The sequence below is a fragment of the Balaenoptera borealis genome (genome assembly GCF_965194805.1).
Source record: "Balaenoptera borealis genome assembly, chromosome: 12".
Lineage (NCBI taxonomy): Eukaryota > Metazoa > Chordata > Mammalia > Artiodactyla > Balaenopteridae > Balaenoptera > Balaenoptera borealis.
In genome coordinates this window covers 78034979-78053660 of record NC_138869.1, presented here as the reverse complement: position 1 = coordinate 78053660, position 18682 = coordinate 78034979, and the positions used below count along the sequence as shown (strand labels likewise).

Sequence of the window (18682 nt, the reverse complement as noted above, 5' to 3'; positions counted from 1 at the left end):
ATCCTCTCTGGTGTCACTTATTTCATTAACAACAACTTCTCATTTTAATGAAGTCTCTGGTGATTTGTTGATAAAATGAGCTAACAGGTACTGGTCAGTTGCTGAGAATGTGGCAAGAACCAACCAGACGTCCTGCCCTTGTGGAGTTTGCTTCCAGTGGGGAAACAGCAATGAAGAGAAAGAAGAGGGTGTCAGATGGGGATGAGGTCTGCAGAGAGAGCGGAACTGGGGAGTGGGAGGGTGGGGGTGGCATCTGGGGGAGGGTGTGAGCCACGTGGACCTCCAAGGGAAGAGCCAGTGCAGGGGCCTGAGTGGGTAGTGAACAGGCAGGTGGCAGGCCTTGGGGTCAGAAGGGAGCGGAGCCAGAGCAAGCCTACTCTTTTAAAACAAGTTGCACAGCACCTGCCCCAAGCCTGAGGTGAAGCTGAAGCTGAAATTGGCAGCTCAGAGCCGGAGGAAGCCAAGGGATGGAGGGCAGCCCTCCTCCCCTACCAAAATGAATCCACCCAGGACCAAGCCAGACACGGGAGCGCCACGTCTGTTCGCAGATCTCTGTTGCTGGATGAAAGAAGGGACCTCAGGGGACCCATCTCCAAGTCAGAGGCTCTCTGGCTGCGAAGTTCTGTGGCCATTTAGTCAAAATTATTAGAGCAGAGCCTAAAAAAGAGCAGCCTCCTGACATCATTTCCTGCATGATTTCTTATTCTAAGTGAGGCACCAGTGATTCGTTGGTAAATCACTGATGAGGGCTCGAAAGGGACCTGAATTCTTGGCCCCTGGCTGCTTGCAGCCCTGAGGAGTTGCAAAGCTTTCCCTTGCGTTTTTGGCAACTGGAGCAGTGGCCACTGTTCACTGGTGCTCAGCAAAGGCCTATCTCTTTACATGTGGACACCAAGGTGAGGAGTTGGGGGTACCCATTTTATTAATGAGTTAACTGAACTTCTAAGGTGCTAACTTGTCCAGGGTAACCAACTAGTAATCATCAGCAGAGCTGAAATTAAAGCTAAGCTCTGTCTCCAGTGAAACTTCCCACCACTCTTGGTTGCTCTTCCCCTCTTGAAGTACAATTTCCTTTTCTAACTAGCCAGCCCCCACGAAGTTGGTCATTCCTGGTGTCAGGCTTGGGGCTGTGGGAGGGAGCACTGAGGAGGCCTGGGCCTTCCTGCCTGGTGCCACTCTTCAGCCTTGCTGACACCCTGAAGAAAGGCCAAGGGCACCTCTGCAGGGATGCCGCAGCCCACTGCTCCCCTGCAGGGCCTGGCGTCAACCGGGGGCCTCAGGGGAGTTCAGGAACGCCTACAGGTGCCCTTCCACCCTTCTCCTCTTCCAGAAAAGACTGGCTGCTGATGCTTTTCCGAGACCCTCTTTCCATTCGTCATGCCCACCTCCATTTCCACACAAAAGGCTCCGAGAAGGAACAGCACTATAGCGGTCCAGGAGCCCTGCCGCCATCCCCCACTCCCCACCTTCCCCCTCAAAAGCCCACCCGTTCCTAAACATGTCCCCAAGACGCACAAAGCGTGCCGCACCGCCAGGGTTCCCCCTGCCTGCTTGGCGGCCCCACAGAGCGCCTCAGACGGACACTTCTTTGCGTCGACCCTGGGCCAAGGCACGCTGCGACAACCTTCCAAGAGCAGAGCCCGGCTTGCACAAGCGCGCACGCGCACCCGTCGTCTAGGACCCGCCCCCTAACGACACAGGGCGTCCCTAACGACCTGAGCCGCGAGGGACCTGCTGGAAGGTGAGCGCCCAAGTCTCGGAAGCGGTGAGGCGACCTCGACCCCGGTCTGCCCTAGCGGGCTGAGCTCTCCCTGCCCCGACTCCCACCGACGGGGCACGGGAACCCCTCCAGCATCCTCCCACCCGGCCGAAGTCTGCAGGCTGCCGCAGCCTTGGCTCCACATTTCGCGTGGGGAGGAAGGGCCGGTCTGTACCTACGAGAGGCCCCCAACCCCACCCCCATTTGAAGTGGGATCCGTGCCTCCTAACCCGCTACAGCCACTGCAAACTGGCCCAGGGTCTGCGAGTCAGGGGAGGGGGTCCGTGAGATGGAGAAAGGGGAAAGTGGAGCAAGAATAGGTCGTGGGGGAAAGCAGTCCCAAGCCCCTGGGCCCCAGTCTTCCCATAAAGGCTGACCCCTATTCCCAGCTCCTGCTGGCTGAAGTCCCTCAAGGCAACAGACATAAGTGGGCCTGGCCCAGGGGTGTGATAAGTGTGCAAACTGTTTCACCGGCCAGAGACCAAGGGTGGTGGGCCAGAGCTGTCAGAGAAACTTTTGTGCCCCTCTTTTGTGATTCTGCAAACTGTGAATTCCCAAATGCGAATGTGCCAGTGACTTGGCCTGAGGTAGGGTCTGATACAGTACGCATGAAAGGGATCGGGGGAAATGTAGACAAAAGCCCAGGGCCCTGAGGAGAAGCTGGCTGAGAAGGCAGAGGAAGCACCATCAGAGAAGGTGGGGGGGTGAGGGGGCATCAAAACCCAGCCAGCCCAGAGGGGGCGTCCAAGGCCACAGAGGTGTTCACGGGCCTAAAGAAGGCCAGGTGCTTCTGCCTCTCAGTTCTGAGGGAGGGAGGTGAGGACCAGGGATGTGGTGAGCAGGAAGGGGAGAGGGCACCCCCTCCCCTAGCATCTTCAACTTTCCCATTTGGGCAGGCAGGAGGAGCCTCTGCACACAGTGGTTGGATTTAACCGGGGACTTGAGAAGGATGGAGAAGGTCTGAGAACTTTCTGAGAAGAGGGAATGTGCTGGAGAGTCGAGCATTGAATCCTAGGTGTGGGAGGAGCATGGAGGGTCCGGTGTGGACCATGGGGCAGGAAAGCACAGCTCTGCAGTATCTCTTGGGTCCTCGTGGGGCCTCAGAAGCTTAAGGATACAGGTGATAATCCAGTTTTGCAGAAGGACCCTGTGCCTGGAAGTGACTTAGGGGGCGAGGGAGCCTGGGCTGTTTAGGTCAGCAGCAACGAGGGTAACCCTGGCCTCCACGCTGGAGAGAGTGGAAGGCCCACTGGAAAAGTGCTGTGACGACTGAGTCTAGGGCAATTTAGGAAGCAATCCCAACATCTCATGATTTGTCTCTGCTTTTGTGCAGAGAAGTAAGGGAGAGCTTTGGACAGACATCAGCTTAAAGCTCAGCTTCTCCACTTACTCGCTGTGTGATGCTTAGCAAGTTACTTAAGTTCTCTAAGCCTCTGTTTTCTTTGTTTTCCTGTTTGTGAAATGAGGATAATAGAGTTATCATAATAATAATCCTCAATAATAAAATTGAAGATTTCATAGGCTTACGTAGGTACAACATCTAACATCTTCGTCGTAATATCTAACACAACTACTGAAGCCCGTGAGCCACAACGAATGAAACCCGCACGCCTAGAGCCCATGCTCCGCAACAAGAGAAGCCACTGCAATGAGAAGCCCGTGCATCTCAACAAAGAGTAGCCCCTGCTCGTCACAACTATGGGAAGCCCGAGCACAGCAATGAAGACCCAGCGCAGCCAAAAATAAATAATGAGGACACTCCTGGCCAAACTGAGGCATCTCATCACTTTTTTTTTTAATTTATTATTTTTTTGGCTGTGTTCGGTCTTTGTTGCGCGCAGGCTTTCTTTCTAGCTGCTGTGAGCGGGGGCTACTCTTTGTCGTGGTGCTCGGGCTTCTCATTGCGGTGGCTTCTCTTTGCTGCGGAGCACAGGCTCTAGGTGTGCGGGCTTCAGTAGTTGTGGCTCGCAAGCTCTAGAGTGCAGGCTCAGTAGTTGTGGTGCACGGGCTTAGTTGCTCTGCGGCATGTGGGATCTTCCCAGACCAGGGCTTGAACCCATGTCCCCTGCATTGGCAGGTGGATTCTCAACTACTGCACCACCAAGGAAGCCCCTCATCACTTTCTGTTGCCTGTGCTTGGACATGTAGAGAGCAGACCTTAACACCTAACCCTTTGAGTTATGGGTTGAATGTGATTTCAGGACCCTGGACGCTGGTCCTGAGGACACAGGGTTGGGACCAGGGAAGGAGGAGGAGGATTTACCTTTCTTCAGGGATTGTGGCCCTGGGTTGGCAGGGTTGATGTTGGAGACATAGCATGTGAGGCCCCACAGGCCCATGAGACAGGTGTCAGGAGATGAAAGATCACTGGCTTGTCCCCACTTTCCCATCTGAGGGCAGGGTGTGCCCTTAGAGGGGGACACAGATGGTGGCACAAGAGGCACTCACTCTCGGTGGCACTCACCTTTCTGGAACGTCAAGAGGATTCCTGCCCCAGAGGACAGAGTCTTGGACACCCTTCCGGTCTTCAAACTCTGGGATTCTCTGACAGCCCCACTGGCTCCCCAGGGAGAGAAGGCTCCAGAAGGGAAGGTACCCACTCTGCCACTTCTGGGGCTGTCCTCTATGGGCCCTTGAGTGCTGTGGGAGGCTGGTTAATGGGTGTCTACCCATCCACAGGCTTCTAGGGAAGATAGTGTCACTAGAACCACCCTCAGCAGCAGACTGGTGATGCCCAGGCCAGACTAAGGCTGCCCTGGGAAGTAGGAGGAGTTACCTCAGTTCTCCTGGCTTCTCATTCTCCTGTGAGCCCTCCCCACTCCCCCCCCACTCAGCGGTGCATTCTCCTTGACTCCTTCCCAACTTTGCTTTTTGGACCTGAAACTCATTCACACTGAGGTGTGGACGACTGATAAGAGGGGAGATATATCTATATCCCCTTTCTGACTTAAACTGTTAGATAGGATAATATATTGCATGACCTACATTTTTTTAAAGTTTGCTACATTAATATCAGTATATATTTCATAATTTACTATGCTTTTGTTTGACCTAAAACGGTGAGTTCAGTGAATACCCTGACGGTCCAGTGGTTAGGACTCAGCGCTTTCACTGCCGTGGCCCAGGTTCAATCCCTGGTCGGGGAACTAAGATTACGCAAGCGGCATGGCCCAGCCAAAAAATAAAATAAATAAATAAGTAAGTAAATAGCAGTTCAAGGTTAACATAGGGATATATACACACGCATGTATGGACGGTTAAGATTTCATTTCATTAGGGAGGAAATGCATCTTAATATAACAGGGATGAAAGCCTTATGTTAGGGACCTGAAATTCCCATAGTGGGAATTTCCAGCCAACACCCAGCCTGGGGAGACCCTCCCTGACAGATTCCTGGGATGCCTGCTTCCTGGGGGAACAAGAACAGGCTTTTTCTTTCCTAGTGGAGGGGGGCGAAGTGACTGGAAGAGCAGGGCACTGTGGATAGAGGCAGCCAAGCCCCTGACCCTGACCCCAGCCCTCCTAGATATCCGGGGGCCCATTACTTCCTGGTCTGGGCTTCAGTTTCTTCATCCATAAAATGGGGGTGAGAAGCCTGCCCTGACTCCAGCGTAGAGTGGTTGGTTGTAAGACTCCAATGAGAGAAGCGTTCTGAAAGAAACTTGTAACTGTTAAGTGCTGATACTGTCCTGTGGCTGGAGAGATGGGAGATGAGGTCGGAGGCTCGGGTGGTCGGGAGAGGAAAAGGCCTCCGGAGTTAGACATCAGGCCAGGTGAGTAATAGCCTGGCGGCCCCTGGCCAACCCATTGAACTAGTTCATCTACCGATTTAGGATTTTTCCTGTAATTTCATTCACCAAATGGTGAGCCACCCAAATGGTCAGGACCCTTTGGTCACAAAGGGGCAGAAACCCAACTCTTAGCTTCAGCAAAAGGGACTTGTCAGAAGGCTGTCGAGTTAGGTCTCAGAACTGAAGGAAGCCCTCAGAGGGCCCTCGGGGACGAGGCCTGGGGACCAGAGGTGCCACCTCCCATTCCTACTGGTCTCCACCAGGCAGCATTTCCTCCTGTCTCAGACAGGCCTTTTCCGTGTGAAGGGAAACAGCTTCCAGCAGCAGCGGATCCGTATCCTTCAAGGACATATGTCCTTTTGTCTACCTCCACTTGGACAAATCCCAAGAAGGACTCTGATTAGCTTACATCAGGTGCACCCCTGAACCAATCACTCTGACCATTACAGGGCACTCCTATTGGCCAGAATCTATGATCAGAAGGAGGTGGGGCAGCCCCAAACACCAGCTGCCTCCCCAGCAGACCTGACACTGGGTTAGGGGTTAGAGATGAAAATAAGTAAGAAATTGTCCCCACACCTGGAGGAACCCACAGTCTAGTGTGGGTGTGGGGAGAGGGAGGTCAGTCACCACCGAAGTGACACAGGTACTGGGGTGGGGGTGGGGGTCTGACAAAGGGAAGGTGGGGCGCAAGAGAAGCTAAAAGCCTCCAGAGGGAAAATGGTGCTTGAGCTCAGGCTCACAAGACCAGTGAGGGTCCGTTTCCCAGGCCAAGACCGTGGGAAAGGCATTCCAGGAAGAAGGAGCAGCTTGAGCAAAGGCTGGGTGGCATAGACTAGTCTGCGGTGTTCCAGATGCAGAGAGGAGTTTATTTCAAACAGAGCGTCCGGTCACGGAGGGCCTTCTACATGGAGCTGAGGAAGCTGGCCTGCCACGGCAGCTGTGGGAAGGCTAGATGCTGGATGACACACCCAGTGCTGGGCAGCTGCAGCTACAATCCAGGTGGACAACGAGGCCCTGAGCTAAGGCTGCAGCAGGAAGGGAGCGGAGGGACCCTGGGGCGGGAGAAGCAGAACTGAGGGGAAACAGCAGTAACCAGGTGGGGGGCCTGAAGGAGAGAGGTGGTTCCCAGCTTCGGGCTTCAGGCACCTGGAGGCCTCCCGGTACCCCTGGCCGAGATAGGGAGCCCCGAGGAGCGGCAGCTCGCAGGAGGCACTGAGTTCTCTTGGGAGGCAGATTGAATCCGCGGGAGCCGGGAGGCAGGCCGGTGGCCCTGAGTCTGGAGCTCAGAGGAGACGGGAGAGCTGCAGCCCAGCAAGAGGAAGAAGTGAGGCCGGGCAGCCGCAGCTAAACCCTGAGGGGTGGGCGGAGTCAGAGGAGCCTTCGACGGAGGCTTCTGGAGAATGAGCCAGAGGCCCCGAGGAGAGTTGAGAGTGGCAGCCGCATAGTGGTTGAGAAGAGTCGGGCATGCGACTTGATATCATCTTTGTAACATTAGTAACTGAGAGGCAAGGAGTTCATCTTGCTCATTATCCTTTGAAACATATTTTGTTTTATATTTGATTGGTTCTTTTAAGTTTTTTGTTTTTTTTTTAAAGTTATACAATTTTTATTTATTTATTTATTTATTTATGGCTGTGCTGGGTCTTCGTTTCTGTGCGAGGGCTTTCTCTAGTTGTGGCAAGTGGGGGCCACTCCTCATCGCGGTGCGCGGGCCTCTCATTATCAGGGCCTCTCTTGTTGCGGAGCACAGGCTCCAAACGCGCAGGCTCAGCAACTGTGGCTCACGGGCCCAGCCGCCCCGCGGCATGCGGGATCCTCCCAGACCAGGGCTCGAACCCGCGTCCCCCGCACTAGCAGGCAGACTCCCAACCACTGCGCCACCAGGGAAGCCCCTAAGTATTTTTTTTAAAGCAACTTTTGGAACTAAAATCCTTCTTAGAAGAATCCTCTATCTGGTAACAATTTGCTTGCCAAAAATATTTTTGTAATGCCGACTTTTAAAAAAAAAGTCAGGAAGTGATGAGTGAAAACTATCAACTCTGACCTTATTATGAGGTTAATGTTGTCAATATTTGCCTTAACAAATGACATCAGACATCATGTATGGAGGTCTCTGTAAACGTTGCAGGACAATAGGGGCTCTTTTTTTCTACCAGTGAAGCATGCTGAGCACATGGAGGGCCGCCCTGCCCCTTCTTTCTGAGGAGGTGGCTCAGGGCCCTGGACCAGCCCTGGGGGGTGTCCTGCAGCATCCTGCCCGGAGAAGGCTGCAGGCTCCAAACAGCAGCCAGAGCGGTTAGGACCAGACCCTAGGAAGGGCTGCCAGGTCCTAATGCCTAAGGCAATAGGCAGTGAGAGCAGAGCCACCCCGTTCCAGAGAGCACCCCACCAGGCCCCAGGTGGGGTCTCCCAACATGTGGCTTCCCGAGAGGAAGAAGGGACCACCAACCAGGATGGTGAGGCCCGGCAGTGCTGTGAGAAATGCCTGGAGAGCCAGCTCCCCCGGCCAAGCTGGGTTCTGCTCCCTTGGGCATGGCCCGCAGGGTGTCCTGGGATGCATCTGGGACCAAGGGGAATACCGGCATGTCTTAGGCCAGAACTGTGGAGGGAGCCCCAGGCGTCCAGGTGCGGAGCTGGCAGGAGCAGGGCTGGCCTGTTGTCCCTTTCCTCCTCCTCTTGCCCAGACTGCCAGGCCCCTTGTCCTTCTATCCAGACCCGAACACCACCACCACCTTGCCCTTCACGTGTCCCCTGGAGACAGGGAAGGGCCTCACTCAAAGGCACCATCTGAGGTCGGCACTCAAGAAGCAGGTCTCCAGGGCTTTCCCTCCCCAGCCCAAGACCCCTGTCCCTCAGAATGCCTTTATCCTCCACGCACCCCCTCCAGTACTCTTGTCAAATATTATCAGTGTGATTCAAATACCTCGGGGGAATCTCCACCACAGCCTGCATAGGAAGATATTACTATCCCCTTTTACAGATAAGGAAACTGGAGCTCAGATAAACTAAGTAACTTGGCCGAGGTCACACAGCAAGTCACTGGCAAAGCCAGAAATGCAAAGTCATCTGGTGCCTCCAAGCAGCACCCCCTCCCAGCCACACCCTCTGAAGGACCATTAGTCAAAAAGCACCAGCTGCTTATTCCACAATTCTGGACCCAATCTGTTTGTCAATTTGCATTTGATTTGCATAAGTGTGCCACAAAAATACATAGATATCTTCCTTACACTGCCCCCTCCTGCCTCTCTCTCTCTCCCTCCTCTCTCTCTCTCACACACACACACACACACACACACACACACACACACACAGAGCCAGGCTCTTCCTCCTTGAGATCCCTGAAGGACCAGGGAGCACCATCTGGTCCCCTCCATCTGCCAAGGACACCTTTGCTGGTTCAGACTGTTCCTTCCCACTGGCCACTACACAGTGCATCGAGTCAGGGAGCAAACCCAGAGCACGAGCTGTGTGCCGGGCCGAGCAGCCCCTGTTCCGCCTGCAGTCTCGGGGCAGGGACACCTGCAGCAAGGGTGCAGGAATGGACAAATGGAGGGGCGGGGGCAGCCCCGGACACATTCTCTGTCTTCTGACTTCAGCCCCAGATTTAGCTGCCTTGTCGCCTCCCACTCCTTCCCGCTGCCGTCTGGAATGCCCAGGGGCTGGGAGAACTAGGAAGACTGGGATGGGGAGATTGAAGGGAGGGGGCCGAGCTGGAGCCCTCAGAGGGAAGAGGAAAAGGTGCTGGCACCCTGGGTAGGGCATGAGTGCAGTTCCCCTTCTCCTTCCCCTCTCTCCTGTACCACCCAGAACAGTAGCCACTAGCCATCAGATTTTGAAAGCTTGATATAAATATATATATAATATCTCATTAATAATTTTTATATTGATTACATATTTAAACGATAATATTTTGTTCATATTGGGTTAAACATAAAACTAATTTCACTTGTTTTCTCTTTCCTTTTTTAATGTCTGTACGAGAAATTTTTAAATAGTATATGTGGCTTGCATTTTGGCATTCATTATATTTCTATTTCTGTGTTTCTATTGGCCAGTGCTGTTCTCGACCCCATCCTCCTGGTCAGGCAGTTGCTGTTCTGTAAAATACTTAGTGCAGGGAGCTGTTTTGAACTAAATGGTTCTTTATCATACCTCAGTCTTTTGGCCGAACTTGATAGACTGAGTTTAAATCCACCTGTGTTATTTATAAGCTTTGTGACATTGGGCAAGTCAGTTAACCTCTCTGTGCTTCAGTTTCACATCAGAAAAATGAGTCTATCAGTGCCTATTTCAAAAAGGCTTTTGTGAGAATCAAATGGGCTGATATGCATAAAAAACTAAAAAAAGGGTCCAGCATACAGCAATTGCTTGTAATTGCTGTGTAGCTATTACTGTCTAAAATGTGGGGCTGTTGCTTGCTACAGTTTTGTGTGTCACAGTATGCTATGCCTCCTTGGATGCATTATTTTTATTCACTCCTCCCAATCATCTTATTGGTAATGGTTATCCTCATTTCACAGAGGAAGCGTCTGAAACTCAGAAAGTTTCAGTAACTGGCCCAAGGCTGCCCAGCTAGTGAGATTTGCACCTGGATTTGCTCTAATCCAGAGATTGACCCTTAAGAACCACCCCTACTACGTCTCTTGGTAAAAGCCCACCGAGACCCTCCAAAGTAACAACTCCATCCCTTCCTCTTGCTCCAGGTTCCCACCGGCATCCAGGACCCGCCTGTCTGAGAAACTCCCTGTCACGAGGCCATCCAAGAGGCCACTTGTCCCTGTGTTGTCAGCCCCCAGCATGGAGGAAACCCAGATAACACCCTCACTATCGGTCCGCAGCTGGTCCTCAATCTCCACCCAGGACCAGTCCTCCATCTCCACCCAGGACCAGTCCTCCACTGCCGGCCAAGCTTCGAGCACAGGCCCACAGCCCTCAAAGCCCTCTGTCATCCCACCCCCAGTGAAGTCCAAGGGCCCGAGTTCTGGGGCTGGGGTACGTCGGATGCGCAGGATCATCGCTGAGGATGCTGAGTGGTCAGTGGCCATTGTGCCCCTCCTCACAGAACTCTGCATTCAGCACATTGTCAAGAACTTCCAGAGTGAGTCTGTCCCTGCCTCGGTTGGGAGAGAAGGCCAGGAGTGGGGCCCAGTGGGCAGGGACTGGCTGGAGGTGAGGCCTCAGAGCTGGGTCCTGGGGCAGCCCCTGCCCTCCCACACAGCATCCTCATGCCCACTCAGCACTTCCCTCCCCCTGCCCCAGAGGCCAGGACAGTTTCTCTGGCCATCCCCACTTCCAGGTCCCACCAGGCTCCCACACACACTGTGCCCTCCATGCCTATGCCTGTTCCTCACCTTTCCCACTCTCTCCAACAAAGCCCAGCCCAAGCCAGATCTACCTCCTCCTCCAGAAAGCCCTCCCTGATTGACCGTCCTCCACTCTCTCAGAGTCTTCCATGGCGTGTATATGTTCTTGGTTTGTTCTGTACTTTAGTCTCTGTAAATGTTCATCCTTTTCAAAGATGAGTTGCCAACCTCTCTTACCAGATGGGGAGCTCTCTGAGGACAGGGCCATCATTTTGTCTACAGCACTTGTCACCACCAGACCTACAATATATTCATTTGACTTGTTTATAGTCTGCCTCTGCTCATAAGACGGAGCAGCTTCCTCTGTTTTGTTCACTCTTGTATCCTCAGCACTTAGAACAGTGTGTGGTGCATAATAGGTGCTCAGAAAAACATTTTGTTTTGAAATGGATGAATCAAATCAAACTGGAAGCCTCTGAAGTCAGGGATTGTCGCCTCTACTAGATTAAGGAATAACTGAGGGCTGGACCTGAGATTCTGCCTCAGACTGGGAGCTCCCTGAGACCAGATGCTAAGACATCTACCTTCAACCAGGAACAACCCAGAGTCAGGGGTGATGTCTCCCTCCTCAGATTGAGCCTCTCTGAGAATGAAGTCTGCCTCCTCTCTCAAACTGGGCTTCCCTAAAGGCAGGGGAGGGTCTTCCCTTTCCTGGGTGCCCCCAGACAGGCTCAGCTCAGGGTATCATGTGCAGCGTCCCCAACACTGTGACTCCTACTTTCCTATTTCTGTTCCCAAAGACAACCCTATCCTGAAGCAGCTGCCCCCAGAGCATCAGAAGAAGGTCCTGAACCACCTGTCCCCCGACCTGCCGCTGGCTGTGACCGCCAACCTGATAGAGGATGAGAACTACTGGCGCCGCTGCTGCATGCAACGCTGGCCCGTGTGCCACGTGGACGAGCACGGCGGCAGCTGGAAGCGCATGTTCTTCGAGCTGCACCTGGAGAACCTGCTGAAGCACTTTATCCCAAGCACCACGGACCCCGAGGTGATCCTCAACCTGCTGCCGCTCTGCAGGAACTACGTGCACACGATCCGGGTGGATCAGTTCCTTCCGCCCGTGCAGCTCCCGCCCCCACTTCGGGGCGGGGATCAGTCCGACTCCGGCAGCGAAGGAGAGATGGAGGAGCCGGCCACGGACCACTACCAACTGGGCGACCTGGTGGCTGGCCTGAGCCACCTGGAGGAGCTGGACCTGGTGTACGGTGTCAAGGACTGTGGCATGAACTTCGAGTGGAACCTCTTCCTCTTCACCTACCGCGACTGCCACTCCCTGGCGGCCGCAGTCAAGGCATGCCACACCCTCAAGGTACCACCTGCCATTCTCAGCATCTCTCTGATTCCCTCTTCCCTTCCCTTCCTCTTGTATCCCCACCTTCTTCTCCTATTTCCTCCTTGCTCATTGACCAAATGTCCTTTTTCTTCTTCTTTTTTCTTTTTGGCTGTGTGGGGTCTTCGTCGCTGGGCGCGGGCTTTCTCTAGTTGCAGTGAGCGGGGGCTACTCTTCGTTGCGGTGCGTGGGCTTCTCATTGCGGTGGCTTTTTTTGTTGCAGAGCACAGGCTCTAGGCACGCAGGCTTCAGTAGTTGCAGCACTCCGGCTCAGTAATTGCGACACGCGGGCCCTAGTGCACAGGCTCAGTAGTTGTGGCGCACGGGCTTAGTTGTTCCGTGGCATGTGGGATCTTCCCAGACCAGGGCTCAAACCCGTGTCCCCTGCATTGGCAGGCGGATTCTTAACCACTGAGCCACCAGGGAAGTCCCTGACCAAGTGTCCTTTTATGCACTCTGCACCAAGCTGGGTTCTGGGGATGCAGAGATGCACAAGGCACTGCCCTGCCCATTCACCAGCCATTTAGTCATCCAACACACATCTGCACTCCAGGCCCTGTCCTAGGTGCTGAAGATTCAATCATGAGCACAATTATACCATTTGTGCCCTCCAGCTAACAGTCTGGTGCGGATAAAAGGCAGTAATCAGCAATCATATAAATGTAAAATTGCAACTCGAACAGAGTTGCCAGATTTACCAAATAAAAATATAGGACATCCAGTTAAATTTGAATTTCAGATACACAATGAATATTTTTTTAGTTTAAGTATGTCCCAAATATTCTGGTTGGAAGAGGGAGAGCCTGCCAAGAAATCAGAGGTGGGAGAGAAGAAGGACACAGCACTGTGTCACAGAGCCGAGGGAGGGATGCTTTTCAAGAAGAGGAGTGAGCAGAAGGGAAGTGGGATGGAGCTGAGGACCAGATTTAGCAAACTTGGAGGTCACTGGGCAGAAGCTGTGTCAGTGGAGTGCCAGGAGCAGGGGCCAGATTGGAGTGGTTTATGGAGAGAGTGGGAAGTGAGGAAATGGAATGACCATGATCAGCTTTTTCAAGAACTTGGCTGTGAACGGGGGAGAAAGGTAGAGCAGTAACAGATGAGGGGGTTAGGTTTTCTTAAGAAGAAATTTGCACGTGTTTAAAACTAATGTATAAAAACAAAAATAAACAAATGGAACCTAATCAAACGTATAAGCTTTTGAACAGCAAAGGAAACCATAAACAAAATGAAAAGACAACCTACAGACTGGGAGAAAATATTTGCAAATGACGCAGCCAACAAGGGCTTGATTTCCAAAATATACAAACAGCTCATACAACTTAATAACCAAAAAACAACCCAATCAAAAAATGGGCAGAAGACCTAAAAAGACATTTCTCCAAAGAAGACATACAGATGGCCAACAGACAAATGAAAATATGCTCAACTTTGCTAATTATTAGAGAAATGAAATCAAAACTACAGTGAGGTGTCACCTCACACCAGTCAGCATGGCCATCATTTAAAAGTCTACAAATAATAAATGCTGGAGAGGGTATGAAGAAAAGGGAACCCTCCTACATTCATTGCTGGTGGGAATGTAAATTGGTACAGCCACGGTGGAGAACAGTATGGAGGTTCCTTTAAAAACTAAAAATACAGTTACCATATGATTCAGCAATCCCATTTTTGGGCATATATCCAGAGAAAACTCTAATTCAAAAAGATATATGCACCCCAGTGTTCACAGTTGCATTATCTACAATAGCCAAGACATGGAAGCAACCTAAATGAATGAATAAAGAAGATGTGGTATATATAAACAATGGAATACTACTTAGCCATAAAAAAGAATAAAATAATGCCATTTGCAGCTACATGGATGGACCTAGAGATTATCATGCTAAGTGAAGTAAGTCAAACAAAGACAAATACCATATGATATCACTTATATGTGGAATCTAAAATATGATACAAGATATTTACAAGACAGAAATAGACTCACAGACATTGAAGACAAACTTATGGTTACCAAAGGAGAAGGGGTGGGGGAGGGATAAATTAGGAGTTTGGGATTAACAGATACACACTATTATATATAAGATAAATAAGGTCCTACTGTATAGCTCAGGGAACTGTATTCAATATCCTGTAACAAACCATAATGGAAAAGAATATGAAAAAGAATTACTTTGCTGTACACCAGAAACTAACACAACACTGTAAATCAACTATACTTCAATAAAATAATGAAAAATTAAAAATAAAAAAAACAAAAGTAAAAAATGAAACCAATGTAAAGCTCCACCCAGTTGCAAGAAAGGAGCTGAGTACAGGAGAGAGGCACAGGTTCACTGACCAAGGAAGGTTCCTGAGAAGACAGGAAGAATGGGGTCTAGGGATGAGGTAGGGCGGTTGGCTCCAGGCAGAGGGGAGAGTGGATGTGGTGGGTTGCAGTGGATTTATGTTTCGGATTAGGAAAAGGAAGGGTTCCTACTCAATGGCTGAGGAGACCCACCTCAGGCTGTAGGGTGAGGGGCTGGAGAAGGTTGAAATCGTTGTTGTTGTAGATTATGAGAGAGTATATTGTCCAGAGAAGCAGAGTTGAGTTGGCACTCAGCACTGAGGGCCTATTGGTGGTTCCAGTGATACCAGCCAGTCCCGTGATGTGACATTTTCCATCATGTCAGTTGCTTGGGCCCAGACATACAGAAAATAAAGAGTGGGGTTGATCCACAGTTGGAGCTTTGCCAGATACAGGCAATAAAAAAGAGGGACAAAAGATTCTGAGCTGGCTAAGAGGGATGTAGAGAGAGGAGAGGACTGAAGGATGGGGAGGCCAGCCACTCAGAGGTCTCAAGGCAGAGGGAGCAGCGGGCCAAGCCAGTGAGAAGGAAAGGGACAGGGGTCCCACCTCCGATATTCATAATGCTAGTCCCACCCCCTTTCTTTTATCCTTTTTCTTCATCCCATCCATTTACTGTTTCTCAACGTTTCCCACTTTCTCCCTGGTTCTTACCCTGGCACTCTCCTTCAAAGAGTTCCTCTCCTTGCCACAGTGGAGCTTAGCTGGCTGAGGAGGGCGCAGTGAGGGGCTGCCGCATCCAACAGACCTGGATTCAAAACCTGCCTCCGCAGCTTAATCATTGTGTGACTTTGGGCAAATGATGTATCCGCTCAAAGCCTCCATTTTCTACTGTAAAATGGAGAGAACTTGTTCCATTTCACTGGGATGCTGAGGGTTAGAGATATGGCTATGGAATGTTCTAGCAGCATGCCCAGCACATAGTCATTTCTCAATAAGTGGTAGTCTTTTCCCCCTACTAGCTGCCACCAATTCTGCACCACTGTGTCATGCTGGGTAGGCCTGCCCTGCCCAAGAACCAGCCAGGTGGCCAAACCCCTCATCCATTACCGCTCTACCTTTCTCCCCCTTCCCAGCCAAGTTCCTCAAAGAGCAGAACTCCTCCTCCCTGGGGCTCCCTCCTCTACCTGCAGGAGGTAGGTAGGCAGGCAGATTATTCCTGGTTGCCGGGTGCTGCGGCCCCTCTACCTGCCCACAGATCTTCAGGCTGACCCGAAGCAAGGTGGACGACGACAAGGCCCGCATCCTAATCTGCAGCCTCCTGGACCACGCGGCCCTAGAGGAGCTGGACCTGTCACACAACCTCATTGGAGACCGGGGCGCGCGCGCTGCCGCCAAGCTGCTGGGCCACAGCCGCCTGCGCGTGCTCAACCTCGCCAACAACCAGGTGCGCGCGCCCGGCGCCCAGTCGCTGGCTCACGCCCTGGCGCACAACAGCGACCTCGTCTCCCTCAACCTGCGCCTCAACTGCATCGAGGATGAGGGCGGCCAGGCGCTCGCCCACGCCCTGCAGACCAACAAGTGCCTCACCACACTGCACCTCGGGGGCAACGAGCTGTCCGAGGCCACGGCCACGCTCCTCTCCCAGGTCCTGTCCATCAACACCACGCTCACTAGCATCAACCTGTCCTGCAACCGCATCGGGCCGGTGAGCCACCGCTTCTGGGACAGGCAGGGCCAAGGGGAGGCCCTGGGGCCTTGGGAGGCGGGAGTGGAATCCAATTGCTGCGCGGTACTTAGGGGATAATTGGGGTACGTAGGAGATATTGTTAGGATCACAGCCTTTACCCGGTTCTCACCCTAGCTCTGCCATTTAGCACTTGGTTAAGTTACTTAAACTTTTGGGGCCTCCATCTCCTCCTCTGTAAAATGGGAATAATAATAGCATCTACTTCTAAGTGTTGTTACTGAGAGGATTAAATGAGTTATGCTTGTAAAGCAGTTATCCATTGCAGGCACTGGCTAGGTCCTCAGTAATTGCTAGCTGTTACTATTACTCGGGGTTCTATAGTATGGATACTGGGTGCCTATGCTAGGCACCCAGTATCCATTCGTTACTCTTTAACCCTCGCAGTTATCTAGTAAAATGTGTATTCTTAACCCCACTTTACAGATGGAAAACTGAACCTCAGAGAGGTTAGTGAGTTGCCCGAGAGCATCCAGTCAGGTTGAAATCCTGGATCCTTTCCAGTAGACAATGTCTTTCAAATCTTGACCAAGTCTCAGAGTAAGAAATGCAATTTTCATGAACACCTAGTGAACATATACATCAATATAACATAATTGAAAGTTACTTGTACTGCTTGTGATATATACTGATGATTTCCTTTATAATGTACACGGCTTCATTAAAAAAAAAAAATGCTTCTGTGACCCACTGAATTGACTTTGCAACATGCTGTTGGATCACAACCTTAGAACAGCAGCATTCTGCCTCCCAATGTGGCATTTTTCACATTAGGCCTGGCCCACCCAACCCAGAAGGGGCTGGAGCTGTAGGAACTAGCAAGGACAGCCCTCCACGTACTCCAGTTAGGGCCCTGCACCCTACCAAACCTCCCCAGAGGACAGTCTTGCTCACATAGACACTGTCTCCAGAGGGGGTGCTCTTGGCTACAAGTAACAGAAAGCTTAACCAGGAAATGGCTTAAACAAGAGGAATATTCATTGTGTCCCATAATCAGGAGCCCAGGGGAAGGGGGTTCTGGGGTTGGTGAGGTCCTTGGCTCAGCGCCATCCTCTGCTCTGCCCACCCAGCCACACAGCCACGTCCTCTCTTGTGCGACTCTCACGAGCCCAAGACGGTGGCTGCATTTTCCATTGGGCCACGCTCAGAGGCAGAAAAAGGGAGACCACTACTCTCTTTTGTTCTCTTTTATGAGGAGAAACTTCCCAGAAGTCACTCCCTCCAAACTTCCCCCTCATATCTCACGAGCCAGATTTGTCTCACATGCTCATGGCTGAACCAGAGGAGAGGAATCACCATCACTGACATAGCGCCATGTTTTTCAAACCATTGGGGTTGAAAAATCAATTTAGTGAACTTTGAGCACCGTTTTTATCAGAGAATAGGATGGAACAGGATAGAATAGGATAGAAAATGTCAGTGCCACACAAATAGGTTAAGAATTGTTTTGTGAAACTGTTGTTTCAGTCACATCTATATAAATATGTGTATGTGTGTACACACCCACCTGTGTGTGTGATCCTGGGTAGTGGCGGAAAGTGACGCTTTCCTTTGTATTCCTGACCCAGGATGGCGGGAAGCAGCTTCTAGAAGGCATGTCAGACAACAAGACCCTCCTGGAGTTTGATTTGCGCCTGTCAGATATCGCCCAGGAGAGCGAGTATCTCATCGGCCAGGCCCTCTGTGCCAACCGCGAAGCAGCCCGCCAGCGGGCCCTGAGTCCCAGCCACTTCATGTCACCAGCCACTGCCAAGGGCCCTGAGAACCCTGCGGGATAAGATGGGGACAGGGCTGGGGCAGTGACCTAGCCCCACCCCTCATTTCATGCCCCTGCCATGCCTGCTGCAGAGTGTCACACTGGTCTGGAGGGAGGGGGGAGGGAGACCAAGAATATCTTTGGGATGAGTGATCAAGGGCTGTGCAGATAAAGATGTGAGGAGAGGAAGGGGCCTGGGATAGGGGTAGGAAGTGGGACTTAGCCGTGGTACCCAGGGAGAGGGTATTACCGGACTTACTGAAATGACTACTTCTCCCAAGAATAGGGAAGGCAAAGCAGACTCTAAGGGACTGTGCCTGCCCAGACTCTCCCACGGGGGTCACACATCTCCCTGACCACCCTCCGCCCCACCATTTTTCTCTCTACCAAACAGATCCTTGACCTCTTGACCTTCAAACACACTCACTCTCTCTCCACCCCCCGCCCCCCCCCCAGGCTACAGCATAGCTTTGCCTGGCTCTTCCACCATCACCCCTGCGGATGCCACCTCCCTCTTACTTAACTCCGCTTAAGTCATCCAGTTCTACAAGCCACGCCATCCCTAATCCATTCCCCCCAACCTAGGAAGGGGGAAACAGAGGTGACAGGAGGGGCTCAGACCCATCGGCCTCCCCAGATTGCTGCTCAC

The 18682-nt window shown here is 51.9% G+C and overlaps 1 protein-coding gene across 1 annotated transcript; it reads left to right on the top strand.

Annotated features, from left to right (window-relative positions):
• The first annotated feature begins 1505 nt into the window (after positions 1-1505).
• DRC5 (dynein regulatory complex subunit 5) lies at positions 1506-18635 on the top strand. The gene is made up of 5 exons (XM_082347619.1): positions 1506-1741; positions 10257-10651; positions 11657-12225; positions 15789-16238; positions 17846-18635. The coding sequence occupies exons 2-5, from the start codon at positions 10351-10353 to the stop codon at positions 18053-18055; spliced, it is 1530 nt and encodes a 509-aa protein (XP_082203745.1). The 5' UTR covers positions 1506-1741; positions 10257-10350; the 3' UTR covers positions 18056-18635.
• The last annotated feature ends 47 nt before the right edge of the window (positions 18636-18682 follow it).